At 39.2% G+C, this 27902-nt stretch overlaps 2 protein-coding genes across 3 annotated transcripts in view; both read right to left on the bottom strand.

Moving 5' to 3' along the window:
- Positions 1-27902, bottom strand: part of PLCL1 (phospholipase C like 1 (inactive)) — a 370849-nt gene that overhangs the window by 215841 nt on the left and 127106 nt on the right. The window lies entirely within an intron of this gene.
- Positions 12619-16518, bottom strand: LOC138434081 (large ribosomal subunit protein eL19-like). Its single transcript, XM_069577933.1, has one exon. The coding sequence runs from the start codon at positions 13451-13453 to the stop codon at positions 13130-13132; it is 324 nt and encodes a 107-aa protein (XP_069434034.1). The 5' UTR covers positions 13454-16518; the 3' UTR covers positions 12619-13129.

The following is a 27902-nucleotide window of genomic DNA, read 5'->3' as shown; positions in this document are numbered from 1 at the left end:
TTTCTGTAAACATCAGCTTATAAGTCTGGTCTAATTCTGCTGAAATCACAGATGACTCTAGCTCATGAAAATAAGCCAAAAAACAGACACAGAAGTAGAAACCAGACATATTTTAGGAAATCTTAGTAATGTGAGAAACCTATATGCAGATCAGGAAGCAACAGCTAGAACTGGACATGGAACAACAGACTGGACAACTGAACAACTCCTTTTCCAAATAGGAAAAGGAGTACGTCAAGGGTGGATATTGTCACCCTGCTTATTTAACTTATATGCAGAGTACATCGTGAGAAACGCTGGGCTAGAAGAAGCACAAGCTGGAATCAAGACTGCCGGGAGAAATATCAATAACCTCAGATATGCAGATGACACCACCCTTATGGCAGAAAGTGAAGAGGAACTAAAAAGCCCCTTGATGAAAGTGAAAGAGGAGAGTGAAAAAGTTGGCTTAAAGCTCAACATTCAGAAAACAAAAATCATGGTATCTGGTCCCATCACTTCACGGCAAATAGATGGGGAAACAGTGGAAACAGTGTCAGGCTTTATTTTTGGGGGCTCCAAAATCACTGCAGATGGTGATTGCAGCCATGAAATTAAAAGACACTTACTCCTTGGAAGGAAAGTTATGACCAACCTAGATAGCATATTGAAAAGCAGAGACATTACTTTGCCAACAAAGGTCTGTCTAGTCAAGGCTATGGTTTTTCCAGTAGTCATGTATGGATGTGAGAGTTGGACTGTGAAGAAAGCTGAATGCCAAAGAATTGATGCTTTTGAACTGTGGTGTTGGAGAAGACTCTTGCGAGTCCCTTGGACTGCAAGGAGATCCAACCAGTCCATCCTAAAGGAGATCAGTTCCGGGTGTTCTTTGGAAGGAATGATGCTGAAGCTTAAACTCCAGTACTCTGGCCACCTCCTGTGAAGAGTTAACTCATTGGAAAAGACTCTGATGCTGGGAGGGATTGGGGGCAGGAGGAGGAGCGAATGACAGAGGATGAGATGGCTGGATGGCATCACTGACTCAATGGACGTGAGTTTGAGTGAACTCCGGAAGTTGGTGATGGACAGGGAGGCCTGGCGTGCTGCGATTCATGGGGTCGCAAAGAGTCAGACACGACTGAGCGACTGAACTGAACTGAACTGAACTGAAGGAACACAAAACTGCCTACACCAAAACCCCTCTGTCCTTTTGGATTCCATGGATTCACTGAGCCCGTTCAATACTTTATGACAATCTAGTCAAGACATAATCTTTAACCACTACATAGTTGGTGCCCCCTATACAGTGATCTGAAGACACCTTGCCCATCAAAATGATAAATGGACTTCATGTATAAAAGTAAGTTCACTCATTCATTCATTGATTAATTCAACAAACACATATTGAGTGCCTACCACACGCCCATCATATTAAGCTCATGGGTTTAAGCCTTTTGAAAGCTCCTGGCATGATTCTATCTACCCATTTAAAAAGCTACACATTACAAGAGAGTTTACATTTTCTAAGATTCATGTGAAATCCACATGAAAATTAACCTTATCCTAGCTAGTGATCACAATGGGCCTGTCAAAAGAGCAAGGCATTGATTCACCCTCAGTTCTACTTCTTTTCCCTAAAAACAGTCTGGCTCTTGACTGATACGACAAGGTATCTTAGAGTCAAGGTAACCAAAATTAAAAATTTTTAGTTTGTTCCTCAAACCTGTTTCTACCCCAATGTTCTCAGTTAATGGTATCACTTCTCACTCAATTGAAAAGTGACTCTGGAGTCATATTTGAGTCTTCTCCCTCTGTCTCACACTTCTCTTATCCAAGAATCCATTGGCAAGTGGATCCACTGATCCTTTTTCTTCTACCCCAAATCCCACCTACCATCCAGCATGCCACTTCTCACCATCCCTACCACTACCATCAAACTAAAGCCAACATCACTTTTAACCCAGACAACTATAACATTTCCTTTTTTAAATTTTTTTAAATTTATTTTAATTGGAGGCTAATTACTTTACAATATTATGGTGGTTTTTGCCATACATTCACATGAATCAGCCATGGGTAGACATGTGAACTATAACATTTTCTAACTGGTCTCTTTATTCACTTTTAATGTCTTACAAAATTCATTCTAATAGCTGAAGACTAAATTCAATTATGTCCTCTACTGTTCAATGGCTTTTCATCACATCTGAAATAAAATCTCAACTTTGCCTTACTATTAATACAAACAGCCTGTAACCATCATTCTCAGCCTTGGCTGCTTATCAGAATCACCTAAGGAGCTTTTAAAAATAACTAATTGCCTCCCAGATTCATTAAATTTGGAGGTGGGCTTGGCATGGCTTGTTTTTAAAGTATGCTTTCAGAATAGAGGACCACTGTTCTCCATGTCCTGCCTGCTGTCTATCTTCCTCTCTGAGTTCCCTGCTGCCACTGTCCCTTCCATTCTTCCACTGGTTGCACAGGAACTTCACTAACCCCTCTGCTTGCTTCAACCCACAGTTCCTCTGCTTTACTTGGAAAGCTCTCCTTCATTCCCACCCTCTACTCCCACCACCGATAAGCTTCACAACATTGGTTCCTTCTCATCCATCATTCAGGTCTCTAACCACATACCACCTCTTCGGAGAACTTTTCTGGAGCTACTCAATATTCTATGCCTGTGATTCTCAAAGTGTGGTCTGTAGAGCAGCAGCCACAGCACTCAACAACTTGTTTACAACATAAATTCCTGAGCCCCACAACCAGGCCTCTACTCAATCAGAGACACTGGGAGAGGGGCTCAGCAATCTGTTTAAATTTAAAGTCTAACAGGTGATTCTGATACACATTAAGAGTTTGAGAGGCACTATTGTGTGTGTGTGTGCATATGTATGCGTACATACTGTGTTTACATATGTATATATTTCTTCTTCCTATCAGTCATCTGAAATTGTTGTTTAATTTTTTAATTGACTGTCCCTACCTCCCTAAAATACAAGCTCCATGGAAACTTGTGTTCGCTCCTATCTGCTCAATGATTAGAACAGTATCTGACACACAATAAATACTCAATAAATATTTATTGAATAAATAAATCTACAAATGAATCAACCTGGTCCCTTTCTCCCCCAGAAGCTCCAAGGTTTTGTTCTGTTTTGTTTTGCTTTCCTCTAGAAAGGAAAGAGGGGCTTCTTGGGTGATGCTAGTGGTGAAAAAAAACCTGCCTGCCAATTCAGGAGACGCAAAAGATGTGAGTCCGATACCTGAGCCAGGAAGATCCCTTGGAGGAGGGCATGGCAACCCACTCCAGTATTCTTGCCCAGAGAATTCCCAGGAGCCTGGCAGGCTACAGTCCGTGGGGACACAAAGAGGGACACGACTGAAGTGACTTGGCATGGATGCATGCAGAGAGGAAAGAACATGTGCACAGGGATCTACGGAAGTTCTCAGAAAACACCACCAAAATCCAATCAAATAGCCACAAACCAGCCAACTCTGGCTCTTCAGAAGGCAGCCTCTTCACACGCTGAACATGCTTGGCTCACATAAATGTGAGGTAATTGTTCCCAGTGATTACATGCAGAGCTGGAAGGCCTCATTACATCTCAAGCACCTACTGGGGCACTTTTCCAAAGAAACAAAACACAGAGGAAGAGCACTTAAGAGGGTGTCTTGAAAGCAGAGATGCAGAGGAGGCTGGTACTCAGCGCAGAGGCTGAGGTGATCCCACTCGCAAAGGATAGTTTCCTTTGACTATGAAAACAGTGGTGAACTTGTGTCTCTTCCTACCCCCAATCCATGCCACCTTTCCCAATAAGTAAAAAATATCTTTTATTTGATTTAAATCTCTTTAAATTATAGTAAGGACCTTTGCATATCTGTACTCACCATTTGTAATGGTTTTTTCTGTGAATGGACCGTCCCTGTAGTTTTCTTTTCAGCTGCTTGCCATTTTCCAACCGATTGGCAATTAAATGTACTCTTGCCTTTTATATGCACTGTCATCATTTTTCCCAGCTTGCGTTTCACGCCTGACTTTGTTTTGATTCTTCCCCTCAGTCAGAAGTTAAAATTTTATTTAGTCAAATGAGCCAGTCTTTTACTTTAAAGTTTCTGATTTTAACGTCAATAAATAGAAAACCTTCCGCTACTCCAAATACTTTAAAGTTTTCAGCCATATCTCCTACCAGTACTTTTATGGCCCTTTTTGGTTTTGTGGGGGGTTTGGGGGATTAAATCTTTATCTAGAGTTCATTTTGGTGTGAAGGTTGAGGAAAGTTTCTAGTATTTTTTTCCAAATGCCAAGTTCATCTGGGAAACTATAACTCAGCATCTAGCATAGGAAAATTATATGTATGGTTGACATTCAATTTATGTCTGTTAAACTGAATTATCAGAAGGGTGATGAAGCTATAAAATAGCAATAGAATTATCACATACAACAATACAGCCCCCCCCAAAAAAGTATGTTTTGTATGACATTAATGTGATATTAATGTTCAGTTCAGTTCAATCGTTCAGTCATGTCCAATTCTTTGCGACCCCATGGACTGCAGCATGCCGGGCCTCCCTGTCCATCATCAACTCCCGGAGTTTACTCAAACTCATGTCCATTGAGTTGATGATGCCATCCAGCCATCTCATCCTCTGTCGCCCCCTTCTCCTCCTGCCCCCAGTCCCTCCCAGCATCAGGGTCTTTTCAAATGAGTCCGTTCTTTGCATCAGGTGGCCAAAGTATTAGAGTTTCAGCTTCAGCATCAGTCCTTCCAATGAATATTTAGGACTGATTTCCTTTAGGATGGACTGGTTGGATATTAATGTATGTCAATGTAAATCTTAATAAGGAAAGTAGACATGTGTGAACCAATACCAGTTTTGTTATCTCTATGCCAACAACAGTAACAATAACAATAACCACTGTTTACTGAGCACTTATGCTTCACACACTAGAAGTGCTAACATATTAACTCATTTAATTCTAAAAGCAAGCCTATGAGTTTCTATTCTATCTTAACTTTACAGATGACAACACAGAGGCACTAGGATATAAGAAGGACTGATGACCAGCAGTTGGCAGAGTCACACTCTGAGACAGAAGCATTCAGGATCCTATGGCTTAACCACTATGTTATCTTGTCTTGAGATCACTGCTGACCACAAAATAGAACAACAGGGTGTTTTTGCTATTACCATCTAAAAGGTGTTCACATTAGGACATTCTTTTATTCTTACTCTGTATTTCTATTCATGTCCCTATCCCCACTCTCACCCAATTTTCCCCACCTCAGCAAAAAAAAAAAAAAAAGTATGTCAGAACTCAATAACGCCTTTGGCTACAATATCTGACAAAGGACCTATAAAGGTCCAACACAAGGTAAATCAAAATTTGACATCTTTCTCAACTAAGCCATATTCCTTCACACCTTTTAAGTTCAAAATCCCACCATAAACTACTATAATTTCCAAGAATGCCTTGATTTGAAATATTAATAGGACAGAGCTACACTGAATAATTTGATCCAGCAAGGTCAAAATTATTTCTCAGTATTTTGTAAGTTAGATTTTTTAAAGATATAGATTAAATTAGTCGAATATTATTAACAATGACCAGTATCATTTTGATGTATTCTTTTCCTTTTTCAGATTCTTTTCCATTATAGGTTATTACAAGACAAATTGAATAAAGTTCTCCATGCTATACAACAGGACCTTGTTGTTTATCTGTTTTATATATAGTAGTGTGGTGTGTATCTGTTCATTTCAAACTCCAATTTATCCCTCCCCCTCCCTTCCCCTATGGCAACCATAGTTGTTTTTTTTTTTTAATGTTTGTGACTCTGTTTATGTTTTGTAAATGAGTTCATGTGTATCAATTTTCTAGATTCCAGATATAGGTGATATCATATGATAATCAACAGGTATCATTTTATAACTCTAGCTTTTATTTAGCAAAATGAGCAGACTTTTCAGTTTGATGATGGCAAAGTAAAGATAGTTTCACTACTCTTCTTCTCTCAAAATTCTAAAGCCACAAAGATGACAGGAAACAAAAACACAAACTCCATCTTCAACAAAATGAAGTAACTATAATCCAACATTTGAAGATGGAAAGCAGATGGAGGAAACATTTCAGCAGAGTGGAGAAAAATCAAGCCAATGACTACAAGAAGCAAGCCAATTTGCCCCTGTACATGACTTGGAAATGGAGACACTGGGTACTCTGAAGAAGAAAATAAGAGCAGTTACTGAAAATGAAGGCATATTCAGGCTCTCAATCTTTGGTGGACTGAAGCTGGTTGTACTGGCTTGCAAGAGCCAACTCTGCCATTATCTCACTTTGGTAGCTTGAAATCAACCAGAGTGGGAAAATTAACACTAAAGGAATTGGCAAATTCTACAAATCAGAATTTTTGTTTTGATTTTTTTTCCCAGAGACCTAGTAGTTAAACAGTTACCAGCCCACCATACCAAAGTGAAAGAGGAGAGTGAAAAAGTTGGCTTAAAGCTCAACATTCAGAAAACGAAGATCATGGCATCTGGTCCCATCACTTCATGGGAAATAGATGGGGAAACAGTGGAAACAGTGTCAGACTTTATTTTTCTGGGCTCCAAAATCACTGCAGATGGTAATTGCAGCCATGAAATTAAAAGACGCTTACTCCTTGGAAGGAAAGTTATGACCAACCTAGACAGCATATTAAAAAGCAGAGACATTACTTTGTCAACAAAGGTCCATCTAGTCAAGACTATATGTATGGATGTGAGAGTTGGACTATAAAGAAAGCTAAGCACAGAAGAATTGATGCTTTTGATCTATGGTGATGGAGAAGACTCTGGAGAGTCCCTTGGACTGCAAGGTGATCCAACCAGTCCAATCCTAAAGGAGATCAGTCCTGAGTATTCATTGGAAGAACTGATGTTGAAGCTGAAACTCCAATCTTTTGGCCACCTGATGTGAAGAGCTGACTCATTTGAGAAGACCCTGATGCTGGGAAAGATTGAGGGCAGGAGGATAAGGGGACGACAGAGGATGAGATGGCTGGATGGCATCACCGGCTCAATAGAAATGAGTCTGGGTAAACTCCGGGAGCTGATGATGGACAGGGAGGCCTGGCGGGCTGCGGTTCATGGGGTTGCAAAGAGTCGGACATGATAAGCGACTGAACTGAACTGAACTGATAGCTCCCAAGTCTTAATCTTTACCATTCACTAGAAATCTGAGGCTTATGCTCCAGAGAAAGTGAACCATGAAGGTTTCAGGCTCTGGCACAGTAGTCATGATAAAGGGCAAGTAAGAGGTACAGCACTGAAAACAGAGATGATATATGAAAATCTTCGTTTTTGATCACTGAGTTCCTTCAACCCAAGAACATCCACCTTCAAACTGCATTCCACTGGCAGGACACTAAACATTCTCTGGAGAAACTAAACTGCCCAAAAGAAAGTATTTACAAATAATGATATTTTCAGGGAAGTGGAAGGGGTGGTGGGTCTCAGTGAAAAATCTAACTTATCTGATCAGCCTACAATGAATTAGTCCATTCAGACACACAAAGTGTAAAAATTCTTTTCCCAAGCAGCTTTCTCAAGAAGCCACTTCAGGGTATGCCTCACCAAAACAAAGGAATAAGACAAAAAATACAAGGATGTCCAATGGAAAGAGGCAATGAGCATTGCCAGAGTAACAGCTGTGCCTCAGGCCAAGTGAAGATAGTAAATCCTGAGGCAGGAGGTAGAGGCTGCAAGAATGAAAAAAAAAAGGAACTGGTAAATTATCTGACTGCTTGATCATGTGGAACACTGTACTGGGAGATATTTTACAGAACTGTTATAGGATGTTGGAAGAATTAGCACTCAAAGAAAATTAAGCAAGAAAAAATGAGGCAATTATTCATTCCAGGTAAAAAAATGACAATGAAAATAAGAAATGCAGTCATACATAGATTACTCAACTGTGGGAAGCATTTATATTAGACATAATAAGATGCTAGAAAAAGGTTAACCAGACATTTAGATGTAATAAACTATACAGTGAAAAAGTAAAATTTTTTACTTTGCTACATAGACTAAATTATTCAGTGCAGCTTTGTAATATACTCATTTCATATCAGGGCATGCTTAGAAATTATAGCTGTTCATGATGAGATTTTGAACTTTTAAAGAGGAGGTATAAGTGAGTGAAGATCCTAATATACCCTATTAGGAAGTAAACTGACTAATCAAGAAGCTTATTCTTTTCAAGTACAGGAGTAAACACTAGAACAAGGAGCTAAAAACACTGAAGTGATTCTTCTAGTAAGTGTCCCAAGGCAGTAGGAGAAAAGAGAAAAGAATATTGGAGGGTTTTAAGTATGCTTTACATAAGTATTGGACAATCATATTCATGTAATACTTTCCTCAAAATTTTTCATTTACATAGTTAAATACAGAGAAAAATAAATATAAGTTACAGGCAACTCCAGAGAATGTGGAAATTATTCTGATATTCTCATAATAAAGGGATTCCCCTATTGTAGCAACAGAAAATTTTCCTAATCAGGAGAGATCTGGTTAAAACATCTTACAATAAATTATATGGGTATACATTGTCAGGTACAGTAATCAAAATCTAAGTTATGGGGCATTAAACAAGAGAACCTGTGATAAACATGCTAAGGATAAAACCAATACAGATTTATCTTCTGATCTTATCTTTTTGGGGAAGACAGAACCTTTACTGGGGCAACCATACTTAGTCGTCAAATGTTCACAGTAGATAAAATTTATGCATACTTTGTGTATTTCTAATTTCATTTTCTAAAGAAGATGAAGAAAAACTTCTTCATAGTTCTCTTCATGATTTTATTTTCTGCTCTGAAACACCAATCTAACCGCTAGAAAAGAAAACTGATTTCATAATTAGAGGAAATTACTGAGGCGGGTGGTTTAGAGTGGGAAAAAGAGCCAAAAATCTTAGTGGTAAGGAAGAAATAAATCATTTTTTGGATGTTTGGCGGGGAAAAGACTGAGAAATTCAGTGGTAGCAAGGGTCATGGGAGACAGAATTTTTCAGATGGGGAAATCTGGGTTGTTCAAAGGCAAAGGGAAAAGATGCAATTAACTTTAAGAGAAAAAAGATTAGATATTAGATGATAGGATAAAGGGAAACTAAAGATGGAAATGGGTAAACTGAAAAGCATAAGTGGAGGAGTTTACTTTCAACCAGGAAGTCCTTCCTTGTGTAATTCAAAGAAAGATGATACCTAGAAACATGTTTCTGAGGTAAACAGAAGAGAATATGGGGAATATTTCCTGGATGGCTTTAGTTTTTTTTAAGTGAAGGAAAGGACCAGTCATCTCCTAAGGAGAGAATTAGAAATGGGAATTTCCAAGAGTGGAAGGAATTGAGAATAGTCATTCTCCTAGAGCAAACCACCAGAGAAGGCAATGGCACCCTACTCCAGTACTCTTACCTGGAAAACCCCATGGACGGAGGAGCCTGGTGGGCTACAGTCCATGGGGTCGCTAAGAGTCGGACACGACTGAGCGACTTCACTTTCACTTTTCACTTTCATGAGTTGGAGAAGGAAATGGCAACCCGCTCCAGTGTTCTTACCTGGAGAATCCCAGGGAAGGGGGAGCCTGGTGGGCTGCCGTCTATGGGGTCGCTCAGAGTCGGACACGACTGAAGCGACTTAGCAGCAGCAGCAGCAGCAGAGCAACTACCAGGAGTCCCCAAAGACCATTCATTCCCTGAACCAGAGAAAGGTTGATCTTATCAAGAATTGCCCAGGAAAGTAGTGAAACAGAAAGACTCCCCAGCCCTGTCCTCAGGAGCATTTGACAGATTCAAGATGAAACTGGGGGACCAATTTTTAACAGGCTCCCCAGGAGATCTCTATGAGAAGCTAAATCTGGAAGCCACTAGTTTGAGATCCCCAAGGTACAAATAAAAGAATTCAAACACCCGTGGTGGATTCATGTCAATGTATGGCAAAACCAATACAGTATTGTAAAGTAAAATAAAGTAAACATAAAAATTAAAAAAAAAAAAAAAAGAATTCAAACAGCACTCATGAGGCCAAAATGTGAAAAATTTGTAATGAGGAATATAAGTGAGGTTTTGCTATTTTCTCACAACAATGAAAAAAAGTAGAATTATGAGGGCTAATAATCCACACAGTAACTGGGAATTACAGTGGCATTCAGTTGCTAACCAAATCTCACTTTTGCTTCCATGATTTGAAAAAAAAAAGGCTAAAAATCAAAACAAAAACCTCATTTCTCATTCTTTTTTATTCAATCCATTTTAAACCAAAAGCAGGCCCCTTCATAAAGAAAATCACTATCTTAGTCCAAGTGGGCACTTGTGTCCCAGATCAGTCCTTAGTTTCAATGAAAGAAAAACATACAATTTGGTTCCACTTTTGGGTACTTTGCTAGTGAACTTCTAAGGTTGAATTCTTAAGTGTTTTAAAATAAACTCTCTAAATGTATTGATATATTAAAGTCTAGATTAATCTCAGTCTGTTGAATTCTTGTAGAGCTTTGAGCAAGTGCTTACTTAATGCAGAGATGCAATCATATTTTTAAGATAAAAGCTTCCATCCTCAAATCTCTGTGTCAGAAATCAAGAGAGAAAAAGGACAAATAAAATCAACTATTTTCTTAGAACTGTACACTTCTATGTACACTTCTATGTAAAGCTTAAATGCTTTTTCTGATCTTGAATGCCATTTCTAAATCCCTTGATTAAAACTACATAATTCAGTCAAAATGAAATCATACTATTTAAAAATAACTTTCCGAGAAAAAAAAAAGAAAGAAACCCAAAATAGTATTAAGGCACAATGGGAAAGACAGTGTGCCCGCGTGTAACACAGCACAGTAGAAACGGTCTTTTGTAATTGAAACAATAGTACTATTTCCTCACCGAAGTTCAGCCTTCTTCTAAGCCTGGACAGTGAAGAAATACATATGTAATTAATTTAAGCAAATTACAAAGGCAGCTCATGCATGGCTTTATAAAATAATCTCTGACACAGAACTGCATTCTCAGAAGCAACCAGATGTCATGAAGCCTTAATGAAAAATGCCAGATAAGTGGCTTTAGTTCAACACACAGAAACTGGCCTGATTAAATCAGTGAACTTCTATCAGATATTTATATCATCTGGAACATAAAATCTAGCCTCCTGAAAGCTGAAAAACATTTCTTTCATCAAGAAATTTCACTAAAGGTTATGACATTTTAGTCAACTTAATCATTTTAGTATCAGTTGTTTCATTTCACTCACTTCCTAAGTGATACACTCAAGTTCCTTTGATTTGTTTCCACTAAGTGGAGAAAAAACCTGCAAGTCACATGTAAAATTATATCAAACTCCATGCTTGACATTTGAAACTATATCACCTCAGAATTATTTAGCTCTTTTCTTAGGCCTGAATTGTACTGTGGTAGATATACATCTTTCATAGAAAGAAGCTGTATTTCTTAACAAATTCTCAAAGAAAAAATTTAGAGAAAGGTAAGTAATATGCTTTTGTTTATACAGTTAAGAAACATATTTTAGGACAGTGCTGGTCAAACCTGGGCACACATTTAAATCATCGGGGAGCCTTTATTTAAACTAACAATACCTCCTTTTACCCAGATCAAATCAAACTTTTGAATGTGATGTCTAAGCATTGGTGTTCTTTACATTTTTTTAAGCAACCCTGATAATATACATTCCTTTTCAGATTCTTGAAATGACTCTAATGACCTTCTCAAATAGATCATTATGAAGCACTGAGTAGAGTTCCCTGTGCTATACAGCAGGCTCTTATTAGTTATCTATTTTATATATAGTAGTGTGTATAGGTCAAATGCTCAGAGAAGAGTATGAGGTCTCAAATCAGTCATTCCTCTACATGGAAAATTCATAATTATTTTGAATCTTTAGTCAGTTCAGTTCAGTTCAGTCACTCAGTCGTGTCCAACTCTTTGTGACCCCATGAATCACAACACGCCAGGCCTCCCTGTCCATCACAATCTTCCGGAGTTCACTCAGACTCATGTCCATCGAGTCCGTGATGCCATCCAGCCATCTCATCCTCTGTCGTCCCCTTCTCCTCCTGCCCCCAATCCCTCCCAGCATCAGAGTCTTTTCCAGTGAGTCAACTCTTCGCATGAGGTGGCCAAAGTACTGGAGTTTCAGCTTTAGCATCATTCCTTCCAAAATCCCAGGGCTGATCTTCTTCAGAATGGACTGGTTGGAACTCCTTGCAGTCCAAGGGATCCTCAAGAGTCTTCTCCAACACCACAGTTCAAAAGCATCAATTCTTTGGTGCTCAGCCTTCTTCACAGTCCAACTCTCACATCCATACATGACCACAGGAAAAACCATAGCCTTGACTACACAGACCTTTGTTGGCAAAGTAATGTCTCTGCTTTTGAATATGCTATCTAGGTTGGTCATAACTTTTCTTCCAAGGAGTAAGCGTCTTTTAATTTCATGGCTGCAGTCACCATCTCCAGTGATTTTGGAGCCCCCAAAAATAAAGTCTGACACTGTTTCCACTGTTTCCCCATCTATTTCCCATGAAGTGATGGGACCGGATGCCATGATCTTCATTTTCTGAATGGTGAGCTTTAAGCCAACTTTTTCACTCTCCTCGTTCACTTTCATCAAGAGGCTTTTTAGTTCCTCTTCACTTTCTGCCATAAGGGTGGTGTCATCTGCATATCTGAGGTTATTGATATTTCTCCCGGCAGTCTTGATTCCAGCTTGTGCTTCCTCCAGCACAGCATTTCTCATGATGTACTCTGCATATAACTTAAATAAGCAGGGTGACAATACCCACCCTTGACGTACTCCTTTTCCTATTTGGAACCAGTCTGTTGTTCCATGTCCAGTTCTAATTGTTGCTTCCTGACCTGCATATAGGTTTCTCAAGAGGCAGGTCAGGTGGTCTGGTATTCCCATCTCTTTCAGAATTTTCCACAGTTGATTGTGATCCACACAGTCAAAGGCTTTGGCATAGTCAATAAAGCAGAAATAGATGTTTTTCTGGAACTCTCTTGCTTTTTTTGTTGTTGTTGTTAAGGCAGTTAAAGGCTTGTCTTTTATTGAATGAGTGATCTATGCAATTGCCGAGGCCACTATGTACAGAGAAGATGGGGAGAACTTTATTTCTTGGTCTCTTCCTCCTTGGACAGAGTCTTGATGATTTCCTCCTTCTTGGCCTGGAGCTGCTCTTCACGGCGCTTGCGCGCTTCCTTGGTCTTAGACCTGCGGGCCTCAGCCTGGTCCGCCAGAAGCTTCTTGCAAGCCTTGTCTGCCTTCAGCTTGTGGATATGTTCCATGAGAATCCGCTTGTTTTTGAACACGTAACCCTTCACCTTCAGGTACAGGCTGTGATACATGTGGCAGTCAATCTTAGATTCACGGTATCGTCTGAGCAGCCGGTGCAGAATTCTCATCCTCCTCATCCACGTTACCTTCTCCGGCATTCGAGCATTGGCAGTACCCTTTTGCTAACCTATACCCATATGCCTGCCCTTCTGGCGAGCCAAGGTGTTTTTCCGGCATGGAGCCCAGGAATGGACAGTCACAGGCTTCCGGATGATCAGCCCATCTTTGATCAGCTTCCGGATCTGCTGGCGGGAGTTGGCATTGGCAATTTCATTGGTCTCATTGGGGTCCAACCAGACCTTCTTCTTGCCACAGCGAAGGACACTGGAGGCAAGCCTCTTCTGAAGCCTGAGCATACTCATGGCCACGGCCTCAGCGGCGAAAGGAAAAGCAACTCTCTTGCTTTTTTGATGATCCAGCGGATGTTGGCAATTTGATCTCTGGTTCCTCTGCCTTTTCTAAAACCAGCTTGAACATCTGTAAGTTCACAGTTCACGTATTGCTGAAGCCTGGCTTGGAGAATTTTGAGCATTACTTTACTAGCGTGTGAGATGAGTGCAATTGTGCAGTAGTTTGAGCATTCTTTGGCATTGCCTTTCTTTGGGATTGGAATGAAAATACCTTTTCCAGTCCTGTGGCCTCTGCTGAGTTTTCCAAATTTGCTGGCATATTGAGTGCAGTGCTTTCACAGCATCATCTTTCAGGATTTGAAATAGCTCAACTGGAATTCCATCACCTCCACTAGCTTTGTTCGTAGTGATGCTTTCTAAGGCCCACTTGACTTCACGTTCCAGGATGTCTGGCTCTAGGTGAGTGATCACACCATCATGATTATCTTGGTCGTGAAGATCTTTTTTGTACAGTTCTTCTGTGTATTCTTGCCACCTCTTCTTAATATCTTCTGCTTCTGTTAGGTGGTTTTATTTGGTGGCTCAGACGGTAAAGAATCTGCCTGCAATTCAGGAGACCTGGGTTTGATCCCTGGGTCAAAAAGATCCCCTGGAGAAGGGAATGGCTATCCATTCCAATATTCTTGCCTGAAGAATTCCATGGACAGAGGAGGCTAGCAGGCTATATCCATTAGGTTGCAAAGAGTCTGACATCACTGAGCAGCTAACACGTCTGGTTTTATTTTACAGCCTTTCTCTTTGGGATTAATGACATCAAATTCTTTAATCCTTGTATTAAACATCTGATTAACTTCTATTTACTCTTTCATAGTAACTGTGTGTAGCTTTTATTTGTTTTCAAAATTCTACTAACACATTTCTAAAATGTCTTTGCCCGAGTAATCTCTAAATTTAGAGGCCATTATGGCAGAGAACATCATAGGGAGCTTGGGACATAGTAAGCTATAGAAGTAGCCAATGAGACAACTGAGACAAAGAGAGAAATGGGTCTTAGAAAATTTTATTCAGAGGAATTCAAACTTATGCCTCTCTTATCCAAATATACTCATCCAAATAGTATCAAGTATCTAATAGTGCTTTTCAATATGAGAGAAAAAAGAAACACCCTGACCTGACTACTGTGGTTGTGAGGAAGGCATCCTGCATCTGAATATGCTGCCTTCACAAAGTCCAAAGTAAGAACAGTACTCTCCTCTTAGCGCTAATGAGCATTCCCCCACTACAGCACATTTATAACTTCCATGAACTCAGTGAAAGTCGGTCCGGGGATGCATTCGGTGTTTTACCATATTATCCCTTGCTGACACTACTTTGAAAAGAGCTGAAGAAAGAAATCCCTTGGAAGACAGCTTCCTGTCCATTTACAACCTAGAAGGGACCCTCACAAAAGAAAAAAAAAACACTTGCTGGCAAGCCAACGTGTTTCCTGAGATAAGAGAAGGGAGCATAAACACATTCATTTTAAAGTACTCATTTTTTAACTATAGCTGCTAATATTGAATGACAGTTGGCATAAAACCTAATTGGATGAGGTGCATTAGAGTTAAGTGTATCAAGCCAAAATGCGTTTACATCTGCCTTACAGATTTCTGGAAGCATCTCACAGTATGCATCTCAGCAGCTATAACCATTTCTAACCCAGCTTCCTCTTCCAGGAAGTTTATTTTAGGATTAGAAATTTAAATACTGTATCAACAGAAAAAGAAGAAAAACGTAAGTAATTTTTTTAAATTGTTATATAACATAGCCATAGTTCAGGACAATATATAAAATAAAGAACCTGCCTCCTGCTCTTGCCCAAGATACACCTTGATCTTCAGTCACTAGCCAGCCCAGAGCCATTGACTTCTGCAGTCATTATCCATAATGACAATGATGAATCAGAAGAGATAGCCAATTTATCAGTTACTACTCTCATTTTGATGAAACATAACAGCTTTTCCTCAGCCAATCTTTCTAAAGATTTTCAATTAGTCTTGTTAGTTTCCTTTCTACCAGGTATAGAGAAATTAATATAAAGAAATGACACAAAGATCAAATAAGAGGCAGGCAGAAAGAAAAGGAGGGAAAGAAGAGGGCAACTTAGATACTTCTCCAAATATATAACGAGCTCCTAAATAACGAAGAATCAGCTAAGAAACGGTGCCTACTCCACTCACTGGAATTTTTAAAAGCTCTCTTTCCATAGCTTTATGTCAAGGGCAAGCCTTTGAAAAAGCAGAGACCCTCACACATGCTTTGTTTCCAGGAACAAGTACTTTAAAATATTTCCTTTATTAGTTTCTCACTTTTTATGAATTAACCCTAAGCCTCACCAAAAAAGGAGAAGAAGAAAACAAAGCTCAAACCAGCAGACCTGAACAAATCAGAATGCCTTCCCTATTAGATGTGATTGCTTTTTCCTTTCAACACTCAGAGTGGAGTGCTTACAATTTCCCCACCGACTTTAATATTGACTCAAGGCAACAGTCACCTTGAATCCCTCCAATACCAGGTGGAGTATCTTACTAACAGTAAATGACTGAGGATGGTTCTTGAATTTAAAAATTGAAACCATCTTGCTATACACTCACACACACACAATCATGAGTTTTCAAGAAAGCACAAATCTGTGGAAATGGGAAATAACTGTATCCAGTGCAGTAAAGAGACATTTCAGAATGGCAGTTTCTCAACCATCACAAGCTGAAGAAAAAACCCAGGTTCCCAGCACAACATCCTTCCATAAGATCAGCACAGAAACTAGCCACACCTCAACAGACGGTAGCTGAGGAATTGGTAGCCAAGTACCAAGAGTTCTGCAATATTAGTAGCAATGGCCAGAGAAACTGTGGGAAGGACCACTGAAGCTTAAAATGGAAAAACTGGTCATTGTTTGAATCTTTTAGTCACATTATGTCTTACTCATTTACCACTGAAGAGAATTTCTTCTAAAACAGCCAGGTCCTGATCCATGAAGAATATTTGATCTTCCAACCTAAACAAAACCAGAAATACACATATACAGTGTGTAGAATGACCACAGCCCTGTAGTTTCTATAAATTCCCAAAATACCTTTCAGTTCAGTTCAGTCGCTCAGTCATGTCCAACTCTTTGTGACTCTATGAATCACAACATGCCAGGCCTCCCTGTCCATCACCATCTTCCAGAGTTCACTCAAACTCACGTCCATCGAGTTGGTGATGCCATCCAGCCATCTCATGCTCTGTCGTCCCCTTCTCCTCCTGCCCCCAATCCCTCCCAGCATCAGGGTCTTTTCCAATGAGTCAACTCTTTGCATGAGGTGGCCTAAGTACTGGAGTTTCAGCCTCAGCATCAGTCCTTCCAATGAACATCCAGGAATGATCTCCTTTAGAATGGACTGGTTGGATCTCCTTGCAGTCCAAGGGACTCTCAAGAGTCTTCTCCAACACCACAGTTCAAAAGCATCAATTCTTTGGCACTCGGCTTTCTTCACAGTCCAAATCTCACATCCATACATGACCACTGGAAAAAACCATAGCCTTGACTAGACAGACCTTTGTTGGCAAAGTAATATCTCTGCTTTTTAATATGCTATCTAGGCTACTCATAACTTTCCTTCCAAGGAATAAGCATCTTTTAATTTCATGGCTGCAATCACCATCTGCAGTGATTGTGGAGCTCCAAAAAATTAAGTCTGACACTGTTTCCACTGTTTCCCCATCTATTTCCCATGAAGTGACAGGACCAGATGCCATGATCTTCGTTTTCTGAATGTTGAGCTTTAAGCCAACTTTTTCACTCTTCTCTTTCACTTTAATCAAGAGGCTTCTTAGTTCCTCTTCACTTTCTGCCATAAGGGTGGTGTCATCTGCATATCTGAGGTTATTGATATTTCTCTCGGCAGTCTTGATTCCAGCTTGTGCTTCTTCCAGCCCAGCGTTTCTCATGATGTACTCTGCATATAAGTTAAATAAGCAGGGTGACAATATACAGCCTCTCCATTTTCATTTTCATGTTCAACTGAACTTGCAGTAACAAAAACATTCAAAAAAGAGTTTTACCATAGTCCTTTATATTTCACAATGAATTTAAACCTGGAAAAAAAGGGCTCTGTCCCATGGTAAAAAGATTGGTTGGTGAGCTGGTTGGTCAGTGGGTTGGCTGATTGGTTGAAGGGGGGCACAAGGTCCATTCTAATGTCCCTGAGATCATATTCAGTAAAGCCATCTCTAGACAGGAAGGCAGAAACTTCATCAATACCACTTGCATAAAGGTACTGGTAATGTCTGCCTGAAAGAGAAAAGTATGGGTGGAATTTGGATGAAGAAATTAGTAACTTAAGGACCAGCCATATAAGTTACTGCTCAAAGCAACAGCTGAGCCCCTTGTGATTCTAATCTGTTCAATGACTTTATTCTCTTTATAAAAAAAGAAAAGCAAAAGAAATATTCTCAGAGTAGTATACACTACAGTACCAATTCCAAACCATTGCTCTGAGGTGGCTGAGGCAACAGTAAAGTATATAATGAAATGATATAATGACTTCCATCTGCCTGATTTAAACACTTTTATGGGAACAAATTTGGCCTTGGAATGCGGAATGAAGCAGGACAAAGACTAATAGAGTTTTGCCAAGAAAATGCACTGGTCATAGCAAACACCCTCTTCCAACAACACAAGAGAAGACTCTACACATGGACATCACCAGATGGTCAACACCGAAATCAGATTGATTATATTCTTTGTAGCCAAAGATGGAGAAGCCCTATACAGTCAACAAAAACAAGACCAGGAGCTGACTTTGGCTCAGATCATGAACTCCTTATTACCATTTTCAGACTTAAATTGAAGAAAGCAGGGAAAACCACTAGACCACTCAGGTATGACCTAAATAAAATCCCTTATGATTATACAGTGGAAGTGAGAAATAGATTTAAGGGCCTAGATCTGATAGATAGAGTGCCTGATGAACTATGGAATGAGGTTCATGACATCGTACAGGAGACAGGGATCAAGACCATCCCCATGGAAAAGAAATGCAAAAAAGCAAAATGGCTGTCTGGGGAGGCCTTACAAATAGCTGTGAAAAGAAGAGAAGTCAAAAGCAAAGGAGAAAAGGAAAGATATAAGCATCTGAATGCAGAGTTCCAGAGAATAGCAAGAAGAGATAAGAAAGCCTTCAGCAATCAATGCAAAGAAATAGAGGAAAATAACAGAATGGGAAAGACCAGAAATCTCTTCAAGAAAATTAGAGATACCAAAGGAACATTTCATGCAAAGATGGGCTCGATAAAGGACAGAAATGGTATGGACCTAACAGAAGCAGAAGATATTAAGAAGAGGTGGCAAGAATACACAGAACTGCACAAAAAAGATCTTCATGACCCAGATAATCATGATGGTGTGATCATTCATCTAGAGCCAGACATCCTGGAATGTGAAGTCAAGTGGGCCTTGGAAAGCATCACTACGAACAAAGCTAGTGGAGGTGATGGAATTCCAGTTGAGCTATTTCAAATCCTGAAAGATGATGCTGTGGAAGTGCTGCACTCAATATGCCAGCAAATTTGGAAAACTCAGCAGTGGCCACAGGACTGGAAAAAGTCAGTTTTCATTCCAATCCCAAAGAAAGGCAATGCCAAAGAATGCTCAAACTACCACACAATTGCACTCATCTCACATGCTAGTAAAGCAATGCTCAAAATTCTCCGAGCCAAGCTTCAGCAATACATGAACTGTGAACTTCCAGATGTTCAAGCTGGTTTTAGAAAAGGCAGAGGAACCAGAGATCAAATTGCCAACATCCTCTGGATCATCAAAAAAGCAAGAGAGTTCCAGAAAAACATCTATTTCTGCTTTATTGACTATGCCAAAGCCTTTGACTGTGTGGATCACAATCAACTGTGGAAAATTCTGAAAGACATGGGAATAACAGACCACCTGACCTGCCTCTTGAGTAATCTGTAAGCAGGCCAGGAAGCAACAGTTAGAACTGGACATGGAACAACAGACTGGTTCCAAATAGGAAAAGGAGTACGTCAAGGGTGGATATTGTCACCCTGCTTATTTAACATATATGCAGAGTACATCATGAGAAATGCTGGACTGGAAGAAACACAAGCTGGAATCAAGATTGCCAGGAGAAATATCAATAACCTCAGATATGCAGATGGCACCACCCTTAATGCAGAAAGTGAAGAGGAACTAAAAAACCTCTTGATGAAAGTGAACGAGGAGAGTGAAAAAGTTGGCTTAAAGCTCAACATTCAGAAAACGAAGATCATGGTATCCAGTCCCATCACTTCATGGGAAATAGATGGGGAAACAGGGGAAACAGTGTCACACTTTATTTTGGGGGGCTCCAAAATCACTGGAGATGGTAACTGCAGCCATGAAATTAAAAGACACTTACTCCTTGGAAGAAAAGTTATGACCAGCCTAGATAGCATATTAAAAAGCAGAGACATTACATTGCCGACTAAGGTCAGTCTAGTCAAGGCTATGGTTTTTCCTGCGGTCATGTATGGATGTGAGAGTTGGACTGTGAAGAGGGCTGAGTGCCGAAGAATTGATGCTTTTGAACTGCGGTGTTGGAGAAGACTCTTGAGAGTCCCTTGGACTGCAAGGAGATCCAACCAGTCCATTCTGAAGGAGATCAACCCTGGGATTTCTTTGGAAGGACTGATGCTAAAGCTGAAACTCCAGTACTTTGGCCACCTCATGTGAAGAGTTGACTCATTGGAAAAGAATTTGATACTGGGAGGGATTGGGGGCAGGAGGAGAAGGGGACGACAGAGGATGAGATGGCTGGATGGCTTCACCGACTTGATGGACTTGAGTCTGAGTGATCCGGGAGTTGATGATGGACAGGGAGGCCTGGCGTGCTGCAATTCATGGGGTCACAAAGAGTCAGACACGACTGAGCAACTGAACTGAACTAATGGGAGCAAAGCAATCCTGACCTTGGCTGCTGGCAATGAACTCTGAATAGACTCTGTCTTCCCTTCTGAGACACCTCCCACTTTTCCTTTCTCTGTCAAGGTGGCTCTTGTTTTCACTTGAGGTGGAATTTATCCACAAACAATTTAAGAGAGCAAACATGAAATATGACTTGGCCCAAACTCACTTCTCTTTCCTTCCATCCTCCAGCCAAGTTGTCCTTTGGGACTCTGCTGTCCACAGCCCCTGATCACTGAGACCCTTGATAATAGACTGAAACATGGTATTGGAGAAGTCTCTTTAGAGTCTCTTGGATGGCAAAGAGATCAAACCAGTCAATCCTACAGGAAATCAACCCTGAATATTCATTGGAATGACTTGCTGATGCTGAAGCTGCAGTTCTTTGGCCACCTGATGCAAAGAGCCAACTCATTGGAAAAGACCCTGATGCAGGCAAAGATTGAGAAGAAGGGGAAAGAGGCGACAGCAGATGAGATGGTTGGATGGCATCACTGACTCAAGGGACATGAGTTTGAGCGAACTCCAGGAGGTAATGGAGGACAGAGGAGCCTGGCATGCTGCAGTCCATGGGGTCACAAAGAGTCAGACATGACTTAAAAGAAAGAACAACAACAAATAACAAAAGAAGCATGAATATCATAAAGAATAACTTTCTCCATCATGCAGTAAAATATTTTTATAGAAAAAGATTTGACAGAAGATACAATAAACCAAATAATCCCCTTCCAGACAGGAAAAAAGACAAAAAAAAAAAAGTTGCCCATCCTTCTCCTTATGTAAGAACTTCTGTAAGTTATAAATGCAATTACTAAAACTGTAAACATGCCCCCTCAAGATTTGTCCTGGCAGTTACAAAATGGTTGTCTGAAAATTCTGGAGGCAAACAACCTACTGGATTACAAAGTTCCCTTCAATGTCTGTCCTTTGTATCTCAGCAAACCCAACCACTGATAAAAGCAGCTGTTTGATACAAGTCAATAAACTAGAGCTCTTAGAATGTGTATCACTTTTCCTAAACTTAACAAGAAAATGCAGAGTATCAAAGAATAAGACATAGTAGGAAAATGAGGTCTCTTTACATGATAACCTATTAAGAAGAAAAATTAATATCCAGTTATTTCGTTTTGCTTTTAACCCCTTAATTTTCACATATTCAAAGTTATCAAATATAAAATAACCCAAACATCTTTCTCTCAAGATACTGCACCAAATAGCTCAACTGCAACACAGGTTGAGTTCAGTCACATCATTTGTATGTATTCTATTTTGTGAGGAACAGATCTGATGGAGTAGTGTTTCTAATGACCAAAATAGTATGGGTTCTTCAAGCAATGTAGTAATTGGAGATTCTCCTTAACTGATATTTTCAAAAACACCTTTCTTAAAATAGGAAGGTGGGATATATGGTAATATGTGCTAAAAGATCACCACCTTCTCTTATAAAAGCATAATCAGGTTAAAAGATGGCACACAGTCCATTTCAAACTACATCAAATACTTTTTGATTGTTCATACTTATACAGACTAGTAGTAATGGATTTTTCTTTACTTCGTAAGTCTTATGACTAGTAGTCATTTGTACAAATTACTGCACACTCTTCCATGCAAATTCTTCCCATGGGAATGACTTCCTCTTCTCTTTCACTCAATGACACATGTGCCTTACAGGAGGGGAAAAAAATGCAGTAGAACAATTTCAGGCAACAAATTTTATGAAATAAATGGATTAGCATAAAGTGTATTGTTTTCTGTTTTTTTCCATTATTCTACAACGTCACACTGATAGAGAAAGGATAAGAGATGATACAAGTCAAAGATTAAGAAACAGAGGCAGAAGAAGCAGAAGTACAAAGTTTTCTGTATCACTCACTTTGCTGGTTACCTAGCACTGTTTTCATCTTTCTCATGGTTATTCATGAGAATTCATATCTGCCCAGAATCTGAATGCAACCCATTCCTATACTCTATCCTAGATCAAAATATATAAAAAGCCCAGCTTTCAACTATTCCTATAAAATATCCTTTAATCACTCATATTCCTTCTACCTAACCTTCAGAAGCTCCTGATATCTGAAAAGAAAAGGGAAAGGAATTTTGCTGAGGATCACAATGAGTCACTGTAAGTCAGAGAAATGGGCTGGGTTACTTCAGCTGGTCTGCTAATAACAGAGCTGCAGTCACTTCCAACTGAAGAATGGGAGCCTTCCTCGCCACTGAACCAGGAGTGAAAGAGAAGCATCGTCTTCATTCACAGGCAGAGGAGCATAGTGCCTCTTCACCTGGAAGGCAGAGCTGTTTCCACTTGGGAGTGTTTATAAGACTACTAAAATAAATAAAACTAAAAGAGGGGAGATGTGTATACCAAATGTCACTGTGACAAAAAAGAAGCTAGAAAACGACTGACATAGAAGCCTTTCCTTTAATCATTTATTTACGAACATAATTTAAAAACTAACAATTCAGTTGAAACATAAACATTAGCAATTAAGTGATTTCATTTAGTTAATTGACATATGCCTATGCTAAAAATATTCTCATTTTAGAAAGTTAAAATGAAAGAAAACGAAATAAAAGTATAATGAAAAATTACCAAAGGGGAAAATATCATCCAAACATATTAAGACAATGATTATTTACATAGTGATATAGTTTCTTCAGATATTTTTCTAGCTAATTTATTTTTACATTGCTATTCCCAAATATATACATAATTATGATTCTGTTGTTTCATTTACTATTATTGCATCTAAGTTACTAACAACTCAATAAATATGTTTATGACAGAACTTAATCTCGAATTAAGCAAAAGTAGAAAAACAAATCAGTAGAGTGACCCATCAGTGATTTAATACACACACACATAAACAAAGTTCAATATATATCTCCAATATTAACATTTCATTATACTGTTCTCATAAGTATTTTTTAAGTTGTGGGATCTAGTGTAATTCAAGAGAGAAAGGCAGAGACACACAGGCCCCTAACCATGTTTAACAACACTTTCAAAAAATATTATAATCAGTTCATTTCAGAAATTTTCAGAGCTAAAAACTGTGCCAGTAACAATAATGTTAGCATGGATTCTACTCACAACATCTCAAATATTTATCTAAAATATATTCCAAGCATTAGTTAGTATCTATCTTCCTTCTTTAAAAATCTAATGGGGTCAAGAGAGAAATTTTGTATAAGTAACTGCCTGGAAACTCCTAATAGCTCTTCGCAGTTAGGACTCACTAGCAAATAAATACCATTTGCTTGCTTAATGCCACTAAGGACAGAGTCAAGGAGATTTAACCTTGACAGCTAAGCCATTTATGTTGAGTAACAATGTAAATTAGAAGAAACTGCTTGTCCAAAATAAAAAGCTAATATATTATCCTGCATGTTTATCCACAACACAATGTTTTCATCAATGCTAAAGGAAACACTGACATTTATATGAAAAGAAGGTTTGGAAACTGTATATCTTTGTTTGAAATATATACACATAATAACTAGATGCAAATATAAAGCAATGTGAAAGTCATTCAGCTGTGTCCGACTCTTTGTGACCCCACAGACTGTACAGACTATGAATACTGGAGTGGATAGCCATTCCCTTCTCCAGGGGATCTTCCCACCCCAGGGATTGAACCCAGGTCTCCCACATTGCAGGCAGATTTTTTACCAGTTAAGGGACACCATATAAAGCAATACATCAATTCAAAAAGTATTTCACACTGTCAAACTTCAATAAAAATGACCTTGGTTTCAAATTTAACCTTAACAGTTTGTGCATTTTTTTCCAAAATAATAAATAAATAAATCTTTCTTCTTTCTTTTCCTAAAAGAGAAAGGAAAAAGTACATCCTATTTGTTTATCAATTTTTACATGAACTTGCCGTAACTTCACTAACGCTAAGTATAAATATCTATTTGGATTATTCCCAACAAGCTGCATAACCTTCAAATTTTCCATAATGCAAACAGATGTTGATGGACTTCCCAGGTGGCACTAGGGGTAAAAAAAAAAAACCCACCTGACAATACAGTAGACAAAAGTGACGCAGGTTTGATCCCTGTGTCAGGAAGATCCCCTGGAGTAGGCAATGGCAACTTGCTCCAGTATTCTTGCCTGGAGAATCCCATGGACAGAGAAGCCTGGCAAGCTGCTGGTCGCAGAGTCACAAAGAGTCAGACACGACTCAAGCAACTTAGCACTAGCACTAGAGCAAACAGATGTTGATACTCAAATTATGTTACTTTAGGAACAGAACCACACCATCTAATCCCTGGAAAAAATATTAAAATCTCACCTACATATTTGATTGAGATGTTGAACCCATGAAGACAGATGGCTACTGAGAATCCCTCTTCCCAAATAGTCCTTCCAAATGAGCCAGAGAAGTTGCTAAAACTGTATAACTATTTCTCCAGAATTTTTGTAAAGATGCTCTCTAAGCTAACTATTATTACCTAGCTGTTTGCCTTGAAAAAACTCATCTTATTTTATTGCAATGCTTACCTTGGCTTTCTACCTTTCTTCTTTGTATTACTAGTATTAGCAAAAGGCAGAAGGTAACCCTCTGAATGAAAATGTAAGAACATACCTGCCTAATTAATACTTGAAATATCAAAGGCAAGAGACACAGAAGAGGGTGAATACACTAAGGAGGTGCTTCCTGTCTCTGGCAGCAACAAGATGAGTTTCAGGTGGTGAATAGAGACAGAATTAAATGACATTGACTCACTAGTGAGAAAGTCATCCCCCTTTTGGTTTGGTTCTGACTGCATCACAGAGAATATCTAAGTTTGGAGCTAGTTTTTAACACCACTCTAACAGTAACCTGTGGTAGATTAAAGATGACCACAGGTTCTTTGCCATTCTTTTCCCTGAATCTGTATTGGCCTCGAAAGTGAAACTGTTAGTCTCTCAGTCATGTCCAACTCTTTTCAAGTCCATGCACTATAGCCCACCAGACTCCTTTGTCCATGGAATTCTCCAGGCAAGAATACCAGAGTGGGTAGCCATTCTCTTCTCCAGGGAATCTTCCAGACCCAGGGATCGAACCTGGGTATCCCACACTGCAGGTGGATTCTTTACCCTCTGAGTCACCAGGAAAGTACTGGCCTGAATAACTTCTTAACCAATAAAAAGTAACTAAAATATCATGAGATTTCAGAGGCTAGGTCATAAGAAGCCCCATAGCGTCCACCACACCTCTTTGAACAGTTACTGTTAGATCCCAGCTGCCATACGTGAGAAGGACAAGCCGCATGAAGAAGCAATGTGTAGGCACTACAGTACAATCCTAAGGGAAGTCTCAGCAAACCGCCAGCATCTATTGTCCAACATGACATCCATCATGACAGCCGCCATCACATCCAGCCTAGTTGGGCCTTCAGATTACTCCTGCTCCAGCTGCTAACTGAAAACCGCAGGAGAGATCCCAACTGAGAACCACCAGATGACCCAAGTCAACCCACAAAACCATGAGCGATAGCTGTAAAATGTCACTTTAAGCCACAAATTTGGGGTGGTTTGTTTTGCAGCAACTGATAACCTGAACACTTCCTGCTCTCTCTTTGCAAGAAAAAGAGGAAAGGTGCAAGTTCAGCAAGTGCATGGGCCAACAGCAGAAAGTATACACAGATGGTTGTCTTTTCATCTTATTTATATTTATGGCAATTGATAGTGAGTTTTTATTGATAGTAATGATTAGAAAGAGAAACATCATATGAGAATATTTAGGCTGACAAATTTTTAATATCAAGGAAATTATCATTTGAGTTTGAAAGCTTATAACAAAAAATTGTGTTTGTGAATGGCTGACATTTGGGAAACTTTGTAGAAAGAGAACAAGAATGTTAACATGGAAAGGTTCTAAAGGGAGAGACTGGGATCAGGAAACAGAAATCTGTTCTTTTGCTTAGGAGTGGTAAAATGGTACTGCAAAGTCAAGAAGGTTCATTCCATACTTGGCACATTCTGATGTGCTCTGTTCAAATGTCACCAATTATTCCCGAATTTCAATTGCAGGAGCTAAGGGCAATCCTGATCTCTCCCATAGGTGTTGTTTGGAGGCTCTGTAGCATTGCTGCCCTGATGCTATTTACTTTATATACTCTTTAGAGGTTAAAAGAAATCACCAGGAGTCCACTGAAGCCTGACAAGTTATTTGCTGACATGCTGTGAACAGGAAGTTCACAAACAGTGTAGAGCAGCAAATAAAGATTCATAAAAGATGAGAGAGAAAACAAGATTTTTGAAGATGAAAGAGAAAGCAAAGACAAACCAAAAACCATTAACAGGCAGAAAATATAGTACAAATACAATGAGCGATGACCTTCAAATTAAGATTGAAGTTGATTTAGAATATGCTGGGAATACAGAAGAAAAAAGATGAATGTGCTATGTATGAACATGCTATGTATAAAGAAGCAATTTTAAATATTATACTCTGGAGTATTTGAAGGCGGGTAGAAAAATCAGGCCATGGGCTAAAAGAGAGATCAAAATGAAAGGAGGCTAACAACAAAGGTATGAGATTCGGTAAGAGGTGCTGCAGGCACAGAGAAGGTCTCAGTGAGTGAGTGAGTAAATGAGTAAGTAAATCAGTGAGTAAATGGAAAAAAATGTAATTTAAACATAACTGATAGACCATTAATTAACATTTGTGATGGATGTCTTCAGGCTTTTGTAACTACCAAAATGGCATATGATGTCCTCTATAAAATACACACATGAGAAGATATGGGTGTAGACTTTCTCCTTGGTTGTGAATGGCTCCAAAAAACCAACCTTGCATTCTCCATGTCATATTTATGATTTGATAGAATTATAAAGTACTGCACTGCAGAGCTTAAGGTACATTCCTAAACAATGAAAACTGAAAATGTTAAATTTGGGAAAACTTAAGAGTCTACTTCCATTCGCTTGAGAAGAAATTTCTTCCCAGAAGCTGAGCACCGATGACTGATTAAGCAATCCACTGGTTAGAACAGTGCTATCCCAACCAAAATTCAAACTAACTGATTTTTTTAGCCAACTGATTTTTCAAACTTCCTCAATACAGTTCTATAGTGTATAAATAAATCTTATACAATTCTGGAGAATTTATTTTATAATTTTTACTTTATCACCCAAATAAAAACAAATTTTTTCTAGACACTTAAATGTTTTCAGTGTGGGAAACTGCATGTGTTGTTAATAACCTCCTATTCAGTACA

Source organism: Ovis canadensis, chromosome 2, assembly GCF_042477335.2.
Source record: "Ovis canadensis isolate MfBH-ARS-UI-01 breed Bighorn chromosome 2, ARS-UI_OviCan_v2, whole genome shotgun sequence".
Lineage (NCBI taxonomy): Eukaryota > Metazoa > Chordata > Mammalia > Artiodactyla > Bovidae > Ovis > Ovis canadensis.
Note: the sequence above shows the minus strand (reverse complement) of the source record. Positions and strands in the feature narration are given on the sequence as shown.

What these genes read in the sequence shown, in the direction of transcription:
- LOC138434081 (XM_069577933.1), bottom strand. Translation starts at nt 13,453, where the DNA reads ATGCCGGAGAAGGTAACGTGGATGAGGAGGATGAGAATTCTGCACCGG.